The sequence below is a fragment of the Uranotaenia lowii genome, chromosome 3 (assembly GCF_029784155.1).
Source record: "Uranotaenia lowii strain MFRU-FL chromosome 3, ASM2978415v1, whole genome shotgun sequence".
Classification (NCBI taxonomy): Eukaryota; Metazoa; Arthropoda; class Insecta; order Diptera; family Culicidae; genus Uranotaenia; species Uranotaenia lowii.
Genome location: NC_073693.1, coordinates 222,146,837 through 222,164,555, shown reverse-complemented (window position 1 = coordinate 222,164,555; position 17,719 = coordinate 222,146,837). Strand labels below are relative to the sequence as shown.

General features: G+C 41.3%; 3 protein-coding genes across 6 annotated transcripts in view; 1 reads left to right on the top strand and 2 right to left on the bottom strand.

Annotated features, from left to right (window-relative positions):
- The window catches only part of LOC129757410 (E3 ubiquitin-protein ligase TRIM33-like), a 120,508-nt gene extending 112,895 nt beyond the window's left edge, over nt 1-7,613 (bottom strand). For all 4 annotated transcript variants that reach the window (XM_055754620.1, XM_055754621.1, XM_055754622.1 and 1 more), the window contains exon 1: nt 6,322-7,613. In XM_055754620.1, coding sequence (XP_055610595.1) covers nt 6,322-6,558 — 237 coding nt within the window. In that variant the 5' untranslated portion in view covers nt 6,559-7,613. The remainder of the gene's footprint in view (nt 1-6,321) is intronic.
- Nucleotides 7,614-14,489: 6,876 nt separating this feature from the next.
- On the top strand, nt 14,490-15,886 carry LOC129755146 (peroxiredoxin-5, mitochondrial-like). Its single transcript, XM_055751496.1, has 2 exons — nt 14,490-14,843; nt 15,264-15,886. The coding sequence occupies exons 1-2, from the start codon at nt 14,739-14,741 to the stop codon at nt 15,720-15,722; spliced, it is 564 nt and encodes a 187-aa protein (XP_055607471.1). The 5' UTR covers nt 14,490-14,738; the 3' UTR covers nt 15,723-15,886.
- A 998-nt stretch (nt 15,887-16,884) lies between these two features.
- Nucleotides 16,885-17,632, bottom strand: LOC129751725 (protein PET117 homolog, mitochondrial-like). Its single transcript, XM_055747392.1, has 2 exons — nt 17,181-17,632; nt 16,885-17,110 (listed from the first exon to the last, which is right to left on the bottom strand). The coding sequence occupies exons 1-2, from the start codon at nt 17,270-17,272 to the stop codon at nt 16,966-16,968; spliced, it is 237 nt and encodes a 78-aa protein (XP_055603367.1). The 5' UTR covers nt 17,273-17,632; the 3' UTR covers nt 16,885-16,965.
- Between the last annotated feature and the right edge of the window lie 87 nt (nt 17,633-17,719).

The following is a 17,719-nucleotide window of genomic DNA, read 5'->3' as shown; positions in this document are numbered from 1 at the left end:
ACATTTAACACTTAAATGAGAAAATTTGAACACTGTGATAGGAGACAAAATGTAAACATCATGTTGCAGTCCTCTTTGTAGATGACCCATTTTGAAAAAAAATGAGCTGATGGCCAGCCAGAAGAAGGGATTCATTTAAAATTTTCCTTAGTTTTAGAGATATCTCTTGTCTTGAGAAATGAGTGAAAAAATATGAAAAAAGGCAAAATGGTAAACGGACAATCGATTACTAGTGTCGAAATTTTGATCGAGTACCAAGAAAAGTTGTGATCCTTTCAAACTGTAAACAGCAATGTTGTAGTTAAAATTAATTTAAAGTGTTTAAGAAATAATTAGGGTTATTCACATAAGTTAAAGTTAACTTTAATCGTGTTCCAAGTTAAGTAAAGGGATGTATTGGATGCCTTTAGACATAGGAAGCATGGAGTTCATCAATTTGACCTTGAACAAGATGGGTTATTTGGACGTCCTGAAACACTACCAGTTTTTTTGGCACTAGAAATCACCCCTCCTCTATTCTGCAAGAAAAGGTTTTTTTTATAACTAGAAAACTTATCAAACAAATGGAATCAAATGCAGCATATGAGATTTTTTATACGAAATAGAAATCGATAGTGAATTTTGAAAAGGACGAATGCGCCAAATGTAAACAAATGGAGTTATCAGCTGGATCAAAAAGTACATTTGGAGACCTACATTTTGATAGTACAAAATTATCTGAATGATATTTGGTTTTCGAGAAATTGAGAAAACAAAATAATACCGAAAACCCCTCGGACAGAGAAGCTTAACCAGCTCTCGTTTGTGTCTGAAGAGAATGGTAATCAGCCCAAAATTTTCCAGCCTAAAAGTTCTTAAAACTACTTTGAATTTCGTTTAGGTGGCTAAAGAGAATACTATTCAGCTTCTAAGTGAATGTCAAGAAACTTCTACGCGCCGAAAAAAAAAACCGATTGACAGATTACTCTGACAACCAGATGACAGATTGCAAGGTTGCCGGTCTATCATGGTCTATCTCATTGATATTAATTTTATTGTTTTGGTTACAAAAGCTGCTTACGCTTAGAGAATTGAACCGCTGCTCTCTAGGTTGCAATGAAACTCACCAGCCTCTCGATCAATGTTCATTGCCACTGTAATAACACTGAGTAACAAAAAAAGATTTTTTGAAAATAGTCCAGGGTTTTCCAACTGAATTAGACTAATATTGACGCCCTGAGTCCGAAAATGACCATGGTTTTGTTCAATCAGGTCAAAACCCCTATTACTAGCATATTTAAGCGTATATAGCCATATGGCTGTATCTCAAAAAGTTGACCTGATACAGCAAAATCAATGTGATATTCTAACTCAGGACACAAAAATTAGTCTAAATCAACTGAGAAACCCCAGACTATTTTTTGGCTGTCACCCAGTGAATTAGTATCTAAACTTAATGTCATTTGAGATGATTGAATGGGTTGGTCAATAGATTGTAGCTTTATTTCGTTTAAAGGTCTCTCAGTACAAAATATGAATAGTAACAAAAATTTATTCGAATATTTAAACATTTATATGAAAATCTCAAATTCCATTTGTAAATATCAATACAGATATAGACAAAACAAATACCATGACGAACGTTATCGACCTTCATGAAAGAAGTTGCATTAAAAGCGCTTAGAAATTCCATTATCGATAATTTAACCATTCAAACGGCGATGGAAATTCCTGAGTGACTTTTACGCGACAAGAGTCACCTGAAGTTCCCGTAAAACATTTTCTCAGCCCAATGTGAACTTCGGAGTTCCGTCTTTAAGTAAAAACGCGACTTTTGGTTGCTTGGGAAGCCTCTTCTCCAACAGTCACAAACCCCTATTAAAACAGTTTAAAAATTCGTTTTCACAGAACGAAAGAGCATTCCAGTAAGCAAATAACGCCCTTTGAGAAATTCTTGGGGTTATAAGTTCACTATTTCACAATTTTGTAAAAATATATTGAAATTATTAACACTTGTATTGTGCGCAGGTGTTTTGGTGAACGATATTGGCGACTGGTGGAGGTGGCTTGGGCGGTGTGGTTAGGTGGAAAGCGATTGATGTTATGCTTGCAAATTGATAACAGTTAGGATTTGAAGCGGAGAGGGCGATGACCACTGTTTTAGGATGTCTGGTAGATCATTGTAGACTTCACTTGCGAAGAAGCTAGGTATCTTCGCCCCAAATACAGATTTCAACCTGAACATGCGGAGATGATTCACATTTCTGGACAAGCGGCGTGGCATTATCATTTCAAGGCGCATGCTAAATACCCCGGTTCGTAAGAAGTTTATGGGTAAATACGAGGGTTTTTAAGTCCTGAGCACTTCTTATGGGAAGCAATGAATTGACCATACCATATAACTATTCTGACAGGTATAGATACGACGATCTTAATTCAGCTTCAGGGCTCTATTTCACATAGTCTGCAGCTCTCTTAGACGAATTTTGCAGGCTTTGCTCCAAAATGATTACATGTATTGCAGCCTCGAGTTAAATACACCAAAGTATACGTTTTTCAGCCAGTGAATGAGAATAAACGCAGAAATTTTCCGAAGGGCCGCACAGACTGGAGCCAATGTGAACTCGTGTACTCGTTCGATTATCGTGTTGCCTATACTTATCAACGGCATCTGTGGCATGCAGCGATGTCCGGAATTGAATAACATTTGCGAGGTTTTCGATAAGTTCGACGATAGAAGATTACAGTTGAAGTATTGCTGGAGGGCTTAAAAAATCCTTTCCAATCCATTTCACTACCTGAAGGGGATTTTCAAGAAGACCAAACCCCCTCACAAAGTGTAACCTGTATACGACGCTTATTAGACAAGTTGTCCTTCACGCTTTGTCCTTTGGCTCTGCGACGTAGTTCCATCTCCTCGTGGTGCAGAATGGAAACATGTCTGCAAGTCCGGCGTATTGCAGATGCCAAGAGAACTACCTCCAAACCCACTAGAGGCTGTCGACGGGTCTGCCAAACCGGCGCGGAAGAAGTGGTGCACCCGGGTACTTAGGTACCAGTACTTGGGTGTGTGCGTGATGGTCCAACACGCTTTCGGGGGGTCATGAACCTGAAATGCGGATGTGACCGGAGGGAGAGCGATCGCCAATTCGTTTTGCGTTTCGGTGGGTATAGACCCGACTCGCAAAACGAGTAGATGCGCAAAGTGGTGGCCAAATGGCCGGCCGATCACTTAGGGCACGTCCACGTCAGTGTCTGAGAGGCACAATTTGCCGGAGGTGTCAGGGTTCGACACGCGTTTCGGGAATTGATGCGCCTGAACCGCGAGTGTGACCTGATGAAGGCGGTATATAGCTCGATCTGCGCTTTGGGAAGTAAAGCACCCGACTTGAAGATTGAGTAGTTGCGCTGAGTGGTGACTTAAGTCAACACTACTTGTGAGTTCGGGGGAATCTGAGTCCCCCCCCCCCCTTATCGCGTGTTCGAACAGAGAAAGTGTCGTCGACAACTCGCTTTGTGTTTCCGGACTTCCTGGACTGGATTCACAAAGTTAGTAGTTGCGCTGAGTGGGGACCTGTTGAGATTTGTCCAATCGAAGCAATCGATGGGACAAATAACAACATACACATAATTAATAAACAATCAAACATGTAACCATAGGGATGATTTTCCTATAAATAGGATGTTAGGATAGTCAAATAAAGTATTCCAGTTTCTACCCTCAAGTAGTAAAGTCTCTCCTTTCCACTGCCCAAGTGCAACAACAGGTTATGGGTCCAGCACTAGTGGAAAGGAGGAGAAGCGGAATCAACAGAAGACAGTCATCCAGCCAGGAAGCCGATGAAAGGACAACGAGCCGAAGCCAAGGGAAGTCAACGAGCCGGGAACCGTGGAAGGTTGTAGGACCAGGAGCCATCTGGAAGGTCGTCGAACCGAGAAGCCAGATGAAGGTCGACAAGCCAGGAAAACGGTGGTCGTCGGACAGGTGCCAAGGAAGGTCGTTGGGCCTAATCCATTGCGAGCTGACCGGAATCCATAGGAAGGTCGGCGAGCCAGAGGAAGCTCGTCGTGCCATTGGTGAGGCGTCGGGCCAATAGGAGAGCATCGAGCCGGAACCAAACAAGGTCGTCGGGCCGGAGCTACTGGGAGGTCGTCGGACCGGTGCCATGGTCGTAGGGCTGCGACCACGAATGCAGTCGTCGAACCAGAGCCACTGGTAGGTCGTCGAACCGGAAGCCATGGAAGGTTGGCAGGCCGGTATCGTGGAACGTGATCAAGTCAGGATCCAGGTGGTGGTCGTTGAACCAAGAGTCACTGGTGGACTTGCGAGCGGGGTACCACGGAAGGTCGCCAAGCCGGTGCCATGGAAGGTCGTCGGACCGGAAAGCCAAGTGGAGGTCGTCGGGCTGGAACCACTGGGAGGCGCAGGCCTCAGGAAAAGTGTCGAGGCAAAGGAGAAAGCTTCGAGACACAGGAAGAGCGCCGAGACCAGAGCCATGGAAGGTCGTCGGGCCAGAGCCATTGGGAGGTCGTCGGAGCGGAAGCCATTGGAGGTCGTCGTGCCAGATCCCGGGAAGGTCGTCGAACTGGTGCCATGGAAGGTCATCGAGCTGCAACAGGGGCGAGAGCGTCGTGCAATGAATGCGACGAATGAGGTCCGGTGCGTGCATTGAAAAGGAGAAGCCCCATCTTCAGGAGGAGCCGCCGGAGGTAGATAAAAGTCTCTCCTTTCCACTGCCTAAGTGCTGCATCAACAGTACCTCATTCACGAGATGAGATGTCGGGTTCAAACTCGTCAGAGGAGGGGTTGCGCATCGAGTCGTGTTAGAATGAGGTATTGCTGACAGGGGATTCGGAAACGAGTATTGCCCTGGAGCGCACTACCGCGAATTGACCTCCCACTATGGAAGCAAAGTGTGTCAAACAGTTCGAGGTGGGAACAAAGGTCAGTGGCCCCAGGTGGACTTTATGGCGTAGGGGGTTCAGTGTTTCTTAGCATTGTATCATGAGTCGTCCAATTGCACCCATGGACCCAGAATAGCAAACTGGGGAGACGCGGTGGCTCGCCGCGCCTTGGAATGCAATCCGCAAAATGGATTTACCACCTGGATTAACAACCAATAAAAAAAAATGTGTCCTTTACGTGCACGAGACGTGGATATTGCCCGAGGAGTACCTGCGCACACTCGGAGTATTCGAGCGCCGAATGTTGAGAAAAATCTTTTGCGGCGTGCAGGAGAACGGAGTGTGGAGGCGAAGGATGAACCACGAGATCGCTCGACTCTACAGTGAACCCAGTATCCAGAAGGTGGCGAAGGCTGGACGAATACGCTGGGCAGGACATGTTGCGAGCATGCCGTAAAACTGTCCAGCAAAACACTGCCAATGCGGTAGGAACGAGACGAGCATGGGCGCAGTGAGCGAGGTGGTTGCACCAAGTGGAGCGTGATCTGGCGAATGTGGGAAGCCCGAGAATCGTTGGGAGATCGATGTTAAAGACCGAGAACATCAGCGAGCCCAAGTTGCTTCCCTGTGGTATTCCTGTCATCAAGTGATGCACCCTCTTCGGATGCCATACTGGGCTTTTTTGATCATTCCTTGTTAAGTATTCACTTAGCTCTCATTTTCAATGCATCGGTATAGACACAGATTTTGAGACTTTTCTTTCAGGTTATAAAAAAATGCCAGGTGGTGGAATTTCACTGTGGCCACAGTGATATTGTCAAGACCAGGAGATTTTTTGGAGTCTAGATTACTGATTTCTAACAGCACGACCCCGGGCTACATTGACTAATTTCCAAGATTGCTATGGAGTTGTCGTTTGCAGAAGTCGAAAGTGATACAACTGATTCACTTTTGACAGCCTGTTTGAGACGTTTTTCAAAAGGGTCGAAGCGTATGCATCCACAGGGTTACGTTTACAGAACTTCCAGATCTTGTCTTGTGATTGACATTAATTTCCAGACATCGAAATTTATTTTTAAAGACCCCTCCCCTGTTCTAGAAGTTAGAATTTCCATACAAACGGAACACATATTTCTTGAGTAATAATCAAATAAATGAGACAAAAATAAGTGTAAGTGTTTTCTAAAAAACGTTTCTATGATGGTTGGAGACATCCCCCAGTTCATGAAAAGAGGGCTCCCATACAAATGAAACAAAATTTTTGCCTTAACTCGAGAACTAATCAAGCGAATGGAACTAATTTTGTAAAATGAGGGCATTTGGTTACGAGGAATGTTACTTTAATAGTTTTGGAACCTTCCTCAATCCAGTGGACGGAACTTCTACACAAAAACACAAATTTTTGCACCAAGACGAAGAAATAAGAGACATATTTACCTTGTTTTCGGCACTGTCGCACGGATTGGCTGTGCTACTAGTAGTCTTGTCAGAGTTTTCAAACAGTTCCTGTTTGATGTTTTCCGGCAACAGCGGCAGGAAATCATTCATCGGATCAACCAGATCGTCCGTTTCCATGCTGGTCGATCCACCCGGTGTAGTGCTTGCCGACCCCGGAGTAGTAGCAGCCGGAACGGGAGCCATGGGAGCCGTCGACGTTGACTGTGTCGACGACATTTTGGATACCTATAGTTCCGTTTCGTGCTCAGTAATCCGAACGGTTTTGGTAACTTGTGTTTTTTTCTATGGATGCACAAAAAGCTTTAATAGCTGAGATGCTGATTTTGGTTTTCTCTTGCAAAACTTCGGACGACCTTGAAGATTAGTCGAGCCTTTTGTTTGTATATCCTTGATATTACTGCTGCCGATGTTGTTGCTTCTGATGGTACTTTCACTTCCGATTTTGGATTGTTGGAAAATTTTTCCACCCCACAGAATCGCACCACACACACAAACACTTCTATACACACGTGTGCATAACCCACCAAAACACACACACCCCGATACGTTGCTAGCTTGTTGACGGATCGCAGAAGGCTTGTGCACAACTACTACGCCAGCCAAATGCTCCGTGCTCAGCTCAGCAATGCCGGAGCCGAACTCGGTCTAGCAGAAAATGCTTCCCCCAATGCACACGTACGCAAAGGAGAGCACGAAGCACCAGTCGCAGAGAGAGAGGAAAGATGGCCGCAATTTTTTGAAACCACAGACGATATTTTCCCCCAGGGAGGAGCTCAATTTGCACAACACTCTAGATTTTTATTCTTTTCAATGGATCATTACCGCATTTGAAGACTGCTTGTACTATCAGTTAACATCGATGGTTTGCAACGCAATACAACGTTTCAAGAAATAACACAACACTCAATTTAGAAAGCAGCAGTTTTATTTCCAAAATTTTTTCTTGTTGCCATTTTGGAACTTCTCACAAACTTGATCTCGGATCACCGTTTTTCATCTACACAAACGGCAACGTCATGCCCTTGACGGATTTTCAGTTTCAATTTTCGAATCACACACCCCCTGAAAACATACACTGGTTCCGTCGATTTCCAGAAACAATAATTTTTCACTTCACGCGAGTCAACACGGTTGTCAGCAATACCAACCCCCGGCAGATTTGCTGCTTGGAAAAGGTGCTGGCTAGCCTTGAGATGGATATCCGCTTTTCTCATCACCGGACGTACGCAAAGAAAAACCGACAACGCGACTAGACCGCAGACGAATCGAGAATGCAGCCAGCAAACGGATTGGTGAATGTTTTGAGAAACAGCCGTCAAAGAAACATGGAAGAATGGTGCAGACGACACGAACACTTGCGCATCACAGGAGCGCTTTTTGATGCAGGAGAGAATTCGCTCAGAGCGTGTTTTTCGATCGCGTCGCGGTTTCGCGAGATTTGCCCATGCAGCATAAATTTCACACGGTTAAAAAAATTAACTTTAATAAATTTTACATTTTGGTATGAGGCTTTGAAGTCGATGAATAGCTGGTGCGTGGGGAATTGGTGTCCATGGCATTTTTGGAGAATTTGCCATAATGTGAATATCTGGTCCTTCGTAGACCGTCCCTTCGTGAAGTCAGCCTGATGACTTCCCAAGAATCTGTTTGCTGATGGCGTTAGCCAGCGGAGTAAGATTCGGGATAGCACTTTGTAGGCGGCATTTGGGGCAGTGATCACTCGGTAGTTCTCACAGTCCAATTTGTCGCCCTTCTTGTAGATGGGGCATATTATCGCCTCCTTCCACTCCTCCGGTAGCTGTTCTGTGTCCCAGATCCGGCCCATCAACCGGTGTGGGCAATTTCCGGGTCCGGGCAATCACCTTGTCCGGGCCCATTTTGATGAGTTCAGCAGCGATGCTATCCTTCCCAGCCGACTTGTTACTATATATTTGTTGTGTCCAACTGGGCACACTGCCTTAAAACAAAGAAGATTAAGAAAAAAAGAATAATAAACAGAGAGGTGATGCAGGTCATTGCCTTTTGATAACTCGAATCATCAACAACTGTTTTTATTACCGGCAATTCGGAAGACTTAAACATTTCAAGTGGCGACGAGGAAAAATCTAAGTCTAGTGACTCCGTCTTTGGTGGATTTTTTTTTGCGAAGTGTGGTATAACAGCAACTGCTGTTCGAAATTCGGAAAAGTGAAACTATTTCAGTGAAGCTGATTGGCGATATTTTTTTTTGGAATTCACCTCACAGGAGCAGTAAGTAGGAAAATTCCTAAGTGTGAATAAGTGTTTTAAAGTCAAGCAAATGCTTACATCATTACTGCTGATTGGCAAAGTATAAAAACTGATATTGACGACGGAAAAGCTGTGTATTTTATTCTAAAATTGGTGAAAATAAGAAAAGTGTTAACGCCATTTTGCGATTACAATTGTAATGAAAAGAATGTGTTGATCGAATTGTACCATTGTGAAAGAACAATAAGTTTCAGAAATTTTAGTCTCATCTTATTATTTTTTTGGTTTCGTTCTAGGTCTTTTATCTGCGGTGTAGAATAGAGGTAACTCACTTGCTTACCAGGGAATTGCTGGAGAGTGAGTTGCAAACATTCATTCGAACTCGAGTGTTCACCGAGTGGGGGAGTTCATCGTGTTCAAGAATTCCTTGTGGTTGAGTGAGAGCCGTTGAGAGTAGTTCGACGATACGCGGGAACTCAGGGTTTGTTTACAAACCAAAAGGAGTGCTCTTGTGCTGAGTGGCCAACGGTGCGTCCAGTGGTGTATTTAGCAGGCAATATTATTGGTATTTATTTATCCTGCTCAAAGGTAAGCCGCTTTATTTTCATCATTTTTGGAGATTTAAATTAGCATTTCATTGCATTCAGTCGATTTATTCAGCATAACTTTGTTATAAAAATTATACAATGACTGAATCGCGTCAAGTTTTGAGTTCTAATTTGGCAACCTCGATAGAACCTTACAGACGAGGAACGTCTTTCTCGGATTGGGTTGAAAGATTGGGGTATTGCTTTATGATTAATAAAATCTCGGATGAAGATAAAAAAGCTCATTTTATAACTTTAGCTGGACCTTATATCTTTACTGAATTAAAGCTACTTTTTCCGGGGCCGGGTGCTTTGACGGAAGCTCGTTATGAGCAAATAGTAACCGCATTAAAAACGCGAATTGATAAAGTTGACGATGAAGTGTCACAACGTTTAGCTTTCAGCGGTCGTTTCCAAGAGCCCGGTGAATCAGCCGAGGATTATCTTTTGTCACTTAAATTGATGGCTGAATTTTGTAATTTTGAAGGTAAAGAAAAGACAATTCGCGATCGGCTATTATTCGGGGTAACCGACATTCCTTTAAAACAATTACTCATCAAAGAACCGGTTTTAACATTGAGCGTAGCAGAAAAGATCATTGCGGGTTACGAATTAGCCAGAAAACATACAAAAATGATGGAGCAAAGTCAAGCTCAAACAGCTGCAGTTGGAGTAGTCGGGGCCATGCGTGTACCTATTAAAAGCCGGTTAGGTGTTAGACCAACGTTTCGTGAACCTTATCGCTCAGATAGAAATTACGGGCAAGGTTCTAACAATTTTAAGCGACGGTATGATCAACCAATTGAAAAAAAACGATATTCGGGACAACGCAGACCAGATTATGACCGTATTACCTGTACATATTGTAACAGAAAGGGACATCTGGTACACAAATGCTTCGAATTAAAAAACGCGAAAAGGGATGCGGTAAAATATGCGGATGCTGTAGAACCGGAAAAATTGAGACCATCTACGGATAAACAATTAAGCGAAATGCTAAATCGTTTGAGAGCTGCGAAATCTGACTCGGATAGTGACTCGGATACAGGTGATCTTCAATGCTTAAATGTGACGTCCATTAATAGGGTAAATGATCCTTGTTTGGTAAATGTCCTTATAGAAGGGAAAAATATGCAAATGGAAATAGATTGTGGGTCGTCGGTGTCGGTAATTGGAAAAAAACAATATTATGGGTTATTTTCTGTTCCTTTAAAGAAATCATCTAAACAACTTATAGTTGTAAATGGTGGAAAACTTTTGATTGAAGGGGAAGCTACAGTGAACGTGCAATACATGGGTGTATCAGCTAAATTGAAATTAGTAGTACTTAATTGCAGCAACAATTTCTTGCCTCTTTTTGGTAGATCTTGGTTGGATATTTTTATACCTAATTGGAGAGAAACATTTACTAGTAAAATTACTATTCAAAGTGTGATACAAGAAGATAGGGACAAAATTATATCAGATTTAAAACAAAAATTTAACAACGTGTTTATTAAGGATTTCTCCACTCCCATAAAAGGGTTCGAAGCTGATCTCGTATTAAAATCTGACAACCCTATTTTCAAAAAAGCCTATGAAGTTCCATACAGGCTAAGAGAAAAAGTTGGACAATATTTAGATAAATTAGAAAAAGAAAAAGTAATAACACCTATTAAAACTAGCCAATGGGCATCTCCAATAGTGATTGTTATGAAAAAGAATAACCAATTAAGGCTAGTTATTGACTGTAAAGTGTCGATCAATAAAGTATTGATTCCACATTCTTATCCTCTACCAACTGCACAGGACTTATTTGCTAAATTGGCGGGTTCTAAATTTTTTTGTACATTGGATTTAGAAGGAGCATATACCCAATTATCCTTATCAAGAAAATCAAGACAGTTCATGGTTATTAACACACACAAAGGTTTATTTGAATATAACAGGCTACCTCAAGGGGCATCTTCCAGTAGTTCAATTTTCCAAGAAATTATGGAAAAAATCTTAGCAGGAATTGAAGGTGTGTTTGTTTATTTGGACGACGTTTTGATAAGCGGTTCTAGCCTCGAAGTATGCAAACAGAAACTTTTTTTGGTTTGGTTATATTTTGGAAGTTTCCATATATGATTTCGAAATTTTATACAGACCCTCTTCCAAAATGGGAAACGCTGATTTTTGTTCGCGTTTTCCATTGCAGCAAATGGTGCCATCTGATATTGATGTCGAGATTATACGGAGTATAAATTTCAGTAAAGACGTCCCGTACGATGCAAATAAAGTAGCTAATGAAACTAAAAACGATAAATTCTTGCAAGATGTGATCTTTTTCTTGCGAAACGGTTGGCCAAAGAAATTGGAAAAGCGTTTTATTGACGTATTCTCAAATCAGCATGAAATAGAAATAGTTGACGATTGTCTTCTTTACAAAGACAGAGTTGTTATACCGCAGTTGTTACAGCGTAATGTATTGAAGCTTCTACATGCCAACCATGCAGGGATTGTTAAAATGAAGCAATTAGCTAGACGAACTGTCTATTGGTTTGGTATAAATTCGGATATTGAAAAATATGTATCAACTTGCGATGTTTGTGGCAGTAGACTGCCGGTACCCAGGCAGAAAATTCTGTCTGAATGGACACCTACAACAAGACCGTTTAGCAGGATACACATAGATTTTTTTCATCTTTTCAATCATACATTTTTGTTAATAATTGACAGTTTTTCGAAATGGTTGGAAATTGTATGGATGAAAAAAGGAACAGATAGTGAAAAAGTACTTAAAAGATTAGTGGAATATTTTTCAAGATTTGGCCTTCCTGATGTTTTGGTGTCTGATGGCGGACCTCCATTTAATTCACACAGTTTCGTTGGGTTTTTAGAAAAACAAGGAATAAAAGTTCTTAAAAGTCCTCCATACAATCCTTCAAGTAACGGACAGGCAGAGAGATTGGTTAGAACTGCAAAGGATGTTCTTAAAAAGTTTTTGCTGGATCCTGAATATGCAGAACTCTGTTTAGAGGATCAAATAAATTTATTTTTATTCAACTACAGGAACATATCGACAAAGGATGGAGAGTTTCCATCCGAAAAAGTTTTTTCGTTTAAACCTAAAACAATGATAGATCTATTAAATCCTAGATCAAATTACAAACAATCTATGACGCAAGCTTCAGCTGAAGTTGCTGAAAATAAAAAAGGGGAAAGAGGCCAAGTAGACCTTTTCAACAAACTAAACGAAGGGGATGCTATATGGTATAAAAACTCTAATCCTAAAAATAACGCCAGATGGCTTAAAGCGATTTTTCTAAAAAGGTTCTCTCTTAACACCTTCCAGGTACAAGTTGGAAGCGTTCCTATAATGGCCCATCGTTCACAGATCCGGATGCTGGTCCATCAAGAAGATTCGACTAGGCCAAACGTTCGTTTTAAGTCGATTGACAATCATGCTGAATCACGGCCAGGGTTGAGCAGTGACGAGGAGTTCTTAGGATTTCCTGAGCCCATGGATGAAAAACGAATGAAACGCAAAAGAAAGGCTACTGATTCTGGAAATATAGTGTTGAGAAGATCAAAAAGAAATAAGCAATCTAAAGCAGCAAATTCTGATTATGAATATTTTTGAAAAAAAGTTTTAAATAGAATTAATTTTATAAGAAATGATTAAAGTGAAATACTAATGTATAAGAAAGAATAATAATTAACTATGTAAAGGGGAAGAGCTGTTGTGTCCAACTGGGCACACTGCCTTAAAACAAAGAAGATTAAGAAAAAAAGAATAATAAACAGAGAGGTGATGCAGGTCATTGCCTTTTGATAACTCGAATCATCAACAACTGTTTTTATTACCGGCAATTCGGAAGACTTAAACATTTCAATATTCAGCTGGCAAATGGCTTCCTTAACTTCACTCATCGTTGGGGATGGCTCTCTACGTCGTTGGCGATATACCTTTCCCCACCATCTTGATCTCCTGCATGTGCGCCATTCAGGTGTCCATCGAAGAGCTGCTTCCTCTTTTTGATCACCTCACGATTGTCCGTCAGGATGCCCCTGTCCTTATCCCGGTACATTTCGGCTTGCGGCTTGAAGCCTTCGTTTTTCGATTTTCTTTGGAACTTATTTTTCGTTTTTCTTGGGAACGATGCAGCTGCTCCAGCTCCTCCTCCTCCAGACGGCGCTTTTTCTCCCGGAAAACTCGTACTTGCTGCCTCTTCCGCTGTCGGTGATTTTACACATATCGAGGGATGCTTCTTTGCACTACTGCCGCCCGCGCGCCTTTCTCTTCGTCCATCACCCTCCTACACTCCTCGTCGAACCAGTCGTTCCGTCGTGGTGTAATTGGCTAACGCGCCGTTGTACTCAAGCGAAAATTGCGGGTTCAAGTCCTGTCGGTGAGCCGTTGTATCGTTTTCGAAAAATTCATGATATCTCATATTTCAGCAGCAACACGAGAAAAGGGTCTATGTTCATTTATGACGTTTCGAGAAAAACGCGTTTGAAAATTTTGCAATCTTTTTCAAATCGCTAATTAAAATTCACGAGGAATCTCCCAAGTCTTTATGGTCAAAACGGTGCGAAGGATAGTTTTCAATAAGTTTATATCGATACGACGGTGTTATCATGAAAAAATAGCCCGCAATTGTTTATAGACCCTAGCTGGAGTATGAAATTCGTCTAAATGTTTTATACACCCTTCGCTTTGTACTGTATGTCTCATATGTGTGAGTGAGATGGAGATAAAATTTCCCCTATTTTTTGACAAAGGCTTATGGTTCTCGCTATAGGAGTGAGTGAATAGCTTCAGCATTCTTCCCCTTTTAATGTTTTGCATCTAGACCGTTTGCTTTGTTGTGGAGTAACGGGTGTATAAAACAATCTGTGTGAGGATAATGTCATTTTATGGCTCTAAATGTTTTAGATCCTTTACTCAAACTGCATTATAAATCTTACGAAAACTGAAAAACTAAAAACGGTTTTTGTGTTAAGTAGAGCTTATATTGGGCTTTTAGAATCCACTGAAAACCGGTTTTGTTTACTTTGTCTTTTATACCCTTTTCACATGTTGCTGCTGATTTCTCTAATACTTTCCACCACCATTGAAAATGTTTTTTTTTTTTATATATGGATGTTCGTGTTTCAGAAGCACTCGTCTGAAACGGTAATATGAAGCGTATGAAGCTTAAAGTCTAGAAAATAAGACAGAACAGAGTTTCGTGCCTTTACCTTATTTTTAACAGATACTTGAAACTCTCTTTTGAGGACAAGTAGTTGTGTGTGTGCAAATGTAAATGTACACAATCCAAAGTCGCATTGAAATATCGACGATCATCGCCCAGACACATAAGCAAATATTATTCAACATTTTTGCAGTGAGAATATTTGTCTGGCGACGGCAGCAGCTATTCAGCGGAACGGTTTGTGTCTCCCCAGTCAGCGGAAAGTTTGTTCCCCAATCCACCTACTGAAGAACGGCAGTACCTACTGTTGTGTCGCATTTGGGCCCTTCTGATCTAACTGGACAGCGGCACAAGTTTTGTGTGTTTTTGCATTACTCAACTCTCTCTCTCCATCCTCGCGCAAAACTTCGCCCGGTTATCGATGCATCCTTTGCTTGTGTCGAAATTCAGTCTACTGACGCTTGGCCGATCGACAGCAGCCCTCCAGCGATTCTCGTTCCACACGTCCAAAATGGTGCTCATCAAGGTAAGGATTTTCCTCTTCCTATTATCAGTACTGAATTGATTAAATCCTACACATCATTGTGGCTCGTTTATCACTTACATAATCCGCGATGTAAGTGCTAACAACATGCCGGAAATACACCGATGAATATGCATAAATTTTGAGCAAGTCTGCGAGTCATCGCAAAATAAAATAAATCGATTTTGACCGTGAACTTGCGAAAACTCCATTGCAATTGTCCCGGTTTATTTCTCGTTTTGATTATTGATAAAACTATTTTTAAAAGTTATGCCCATTTTCATTTTCAAAATCATGCACAAAATGACTCGATTTGGGTTGTTATGAAATCCCACAGCTTGCTATGCGAAAACATGGCCACGCTATCCTAACGTATAACATGCATCACCTTACATTACATTCCGATTGTAACCCTTCTCACAGGAAGGAGACAAAATCCCATCGATCGACCTGTTCGAGGACTCGCCGGCCAACAAGGTCAACATTGCGGATCTGTGTGCCGGCAAGAAGGTGATTCTGTTCGCCGTTCCCGGAGCGTTCACCCCGGGCTGCTCCAAGACCCATCTGCCCGGGTACGTCGATAAGGCGGCTGATTTGAAATCATCCGGCGTCGATGAAATCGTCTGTGTTTCGGTGAACGACCCGTTTGTGATGTCCGCCTGGGGCAAGGCCCACAACACCGCCGGCAAGGTGCGAATGCTGGCCGACCCATCGGCCGTGTTCACTAAGCAGCTGGATCTTGGAACCGAGTTGCCCCCGCTGGGAGGATTGCGCTCCAAGCGATTCTCGATGGTGCTGGAAAATGGAACCGTCAAAACGTTGAACGTTGAACCCGACGGTACGGGATTGTCCTGCTCGTTGGCAGATAAAATTAAAGTTTAGTTCTCCTAAAACTAACAGCAGTTTTTCAATTACGATGTAACCCTTTCAATTTCTGAGATCAATTAACACAGTTTAATGAAAATTGGAAAACCAATAAATTGCACATTCAATATGATAAAATTTAAAATTCGAAATAAATGTAATCTAATTACTACAAACATAAATTGTGTTGTGGTTTTTCAAGGAATTAAAAAAAATGAAAACTTTTTGATCCGAACTACCTGGAGGAAAGATAGGATAAAAAAATCATAAGGATTCCGAATTAATTTAACGGCCGTTCATTGAAATCCTATAAAGCTAAATTGTCCAATCTTGTCTGGCTCTCTCACTTTGCTAAAAATTGCTGTTTCACTGCGTTTTGGTTCACCTGGTCACCTGGTTCCCCACACCACTTCTAGAACCACATGAACAATATTTAAAGCGTTGTTATCCAATTATCAAGGCCAAAAACAAGGTTAGACCACTAAAAATGATAGGATGAGAGTATATTCTGTCGAAAAAATTGTAGGCGGTTTATATTTGGGTGTGTGTTTCATAATTTTAGAAGCTTAATTACAATGAATCAAACAAAATTGATACTATTCTGAAAAAAATTATACCGTTGCACTTTTGAATGCATTATTGCATACTGTAGTTTAGAGTTTATCATTCTTCTATAAGCGTCATTAAATTATTGCAGAATTATGGTGTATCTTGATTACCTCAAGGAATTTCAAATAAAATGGGTTACTCGAAACGTTACAGAAAGAATTTTATGAGATAAATTGATGTTATAAGAAGGACCCATGGGAGACAATGATTACGACTGTTGAATCACCCCGATTGTTTAAAAAAAAGTTCTTTTATTGTACAATTCTCTGTGTACACAACCTGCCCACAGGCGGACTCATAAAGCAAAGTCTCCATAAAGAAAAACGTTTTCTGTTTCATCCGCTATAGCTTTAAAATAAGGCTCGTTTGCTGAAAATCTTGGCCACCCATGTTTTAGAGCAAGATAAAAATATACAACCCTCAGGAACCCAAAAATGTTTGTTAAAATCTACTTCATTTGCGATTGTGTAATCCCCACATTTTTTTAAAAATTTGATAAGGGAAATACAATTATACGTATTCGCTCTAGTTTCTGTAGGCCTTCGAATGAAATAAATTATTGTAAACAGGATAAGATAAGTAGGTACCTTAATTAACATTAAAACATTAACGTCATCTAATACGATTCTATTTGTACAATCATCACCGCATCCTAGTTGAGCTTTTTCTCCGATTCCTCCAGCTCGTGCCGTAGCTGTTTCGTTAGCTCGATCTGTTGCTGCAGGTTGTACGTGTTCTCGATTTTCCGCTGCTGCTGCCGTTGGATGTCCCGAATGACTCCCTCATGCAGCTTTGCCCTGAAAGAATCGAGTTCGTTAACATTAAAGTAAATTTTTGAATGAGATGGCCCAATGCAGCGCGACTTACCTATCGTAGTTCTGACGATAGTGGACATAACCGATGATTCCGGCCGTTCCCGCACAAGCGGCCAAAAACACCACCTTGGAAGTGCTGGACATTGCACAAAAAATGCCGGCGAGCAAAATCGGACTATACAGCGCAGAACCAAACAATGCAGAGGTGTAGCTTATTTTTCATATTCCGTTTTTTTTTAAATTTGTTTGAAAAACTTTGAAAATATGTTAAGAGGAGAAATCACCGTGAATTTGTTTTATGAAATGAATTTGCGGCTTTATCGGTGAGGGTTAAAGAGTTGAAATGAAAGACGGATAGAAGATCAGAAGAAAATTCTAAGGTGGTGAAAAGAGCGAAGAGCATTTGAAATAGAAGCTTGACCACATGCTAAATTCTTTGTCCCCGAAAATATGTTTTAATGAAAGTTTTACAAAAGAAAATCGTTTTTTATATAAATGGCAATAAATCAAATTAAATGACTTCAAAACATTTTCTGCTTGAAAGATGTTAAATCAACGTGCGATGTTTCGCGAAGATTCGATCAAACGGGC

Bases quoted from the DNA above. Each gene is read 5' to 3' on its own strand.
- LOC129755146 (XM_055751496.1), top strand. From the start codon at position 14,739: ATGCATCCTTTGCTTGTGTCGAAATTCAGTCTACTGACGCTTGGCCGA. The intron at 14,844-15,263 runs GTAAGGATTTTC...CCCTTCTCACAG, and splicing joins CCAAAATGGTGCTCATCAAG to GAAGGAGACAAAATCCCATC.
- LOC129751725 (XM_055747392.1), bottom strand. From the start codon at position 17,272: ATGTCCAGCACTTCCAAGGTGGTGTTTTTGGCCGCTTGTGCGGGAACG. The intron at 17,111-17,180 runs GTAAGTCGCGCT...CGATTCTTTCAG, and splicing joins TATCGTCAGAACTACGATAG to GGCAAAGCTGCATGAGGGAG.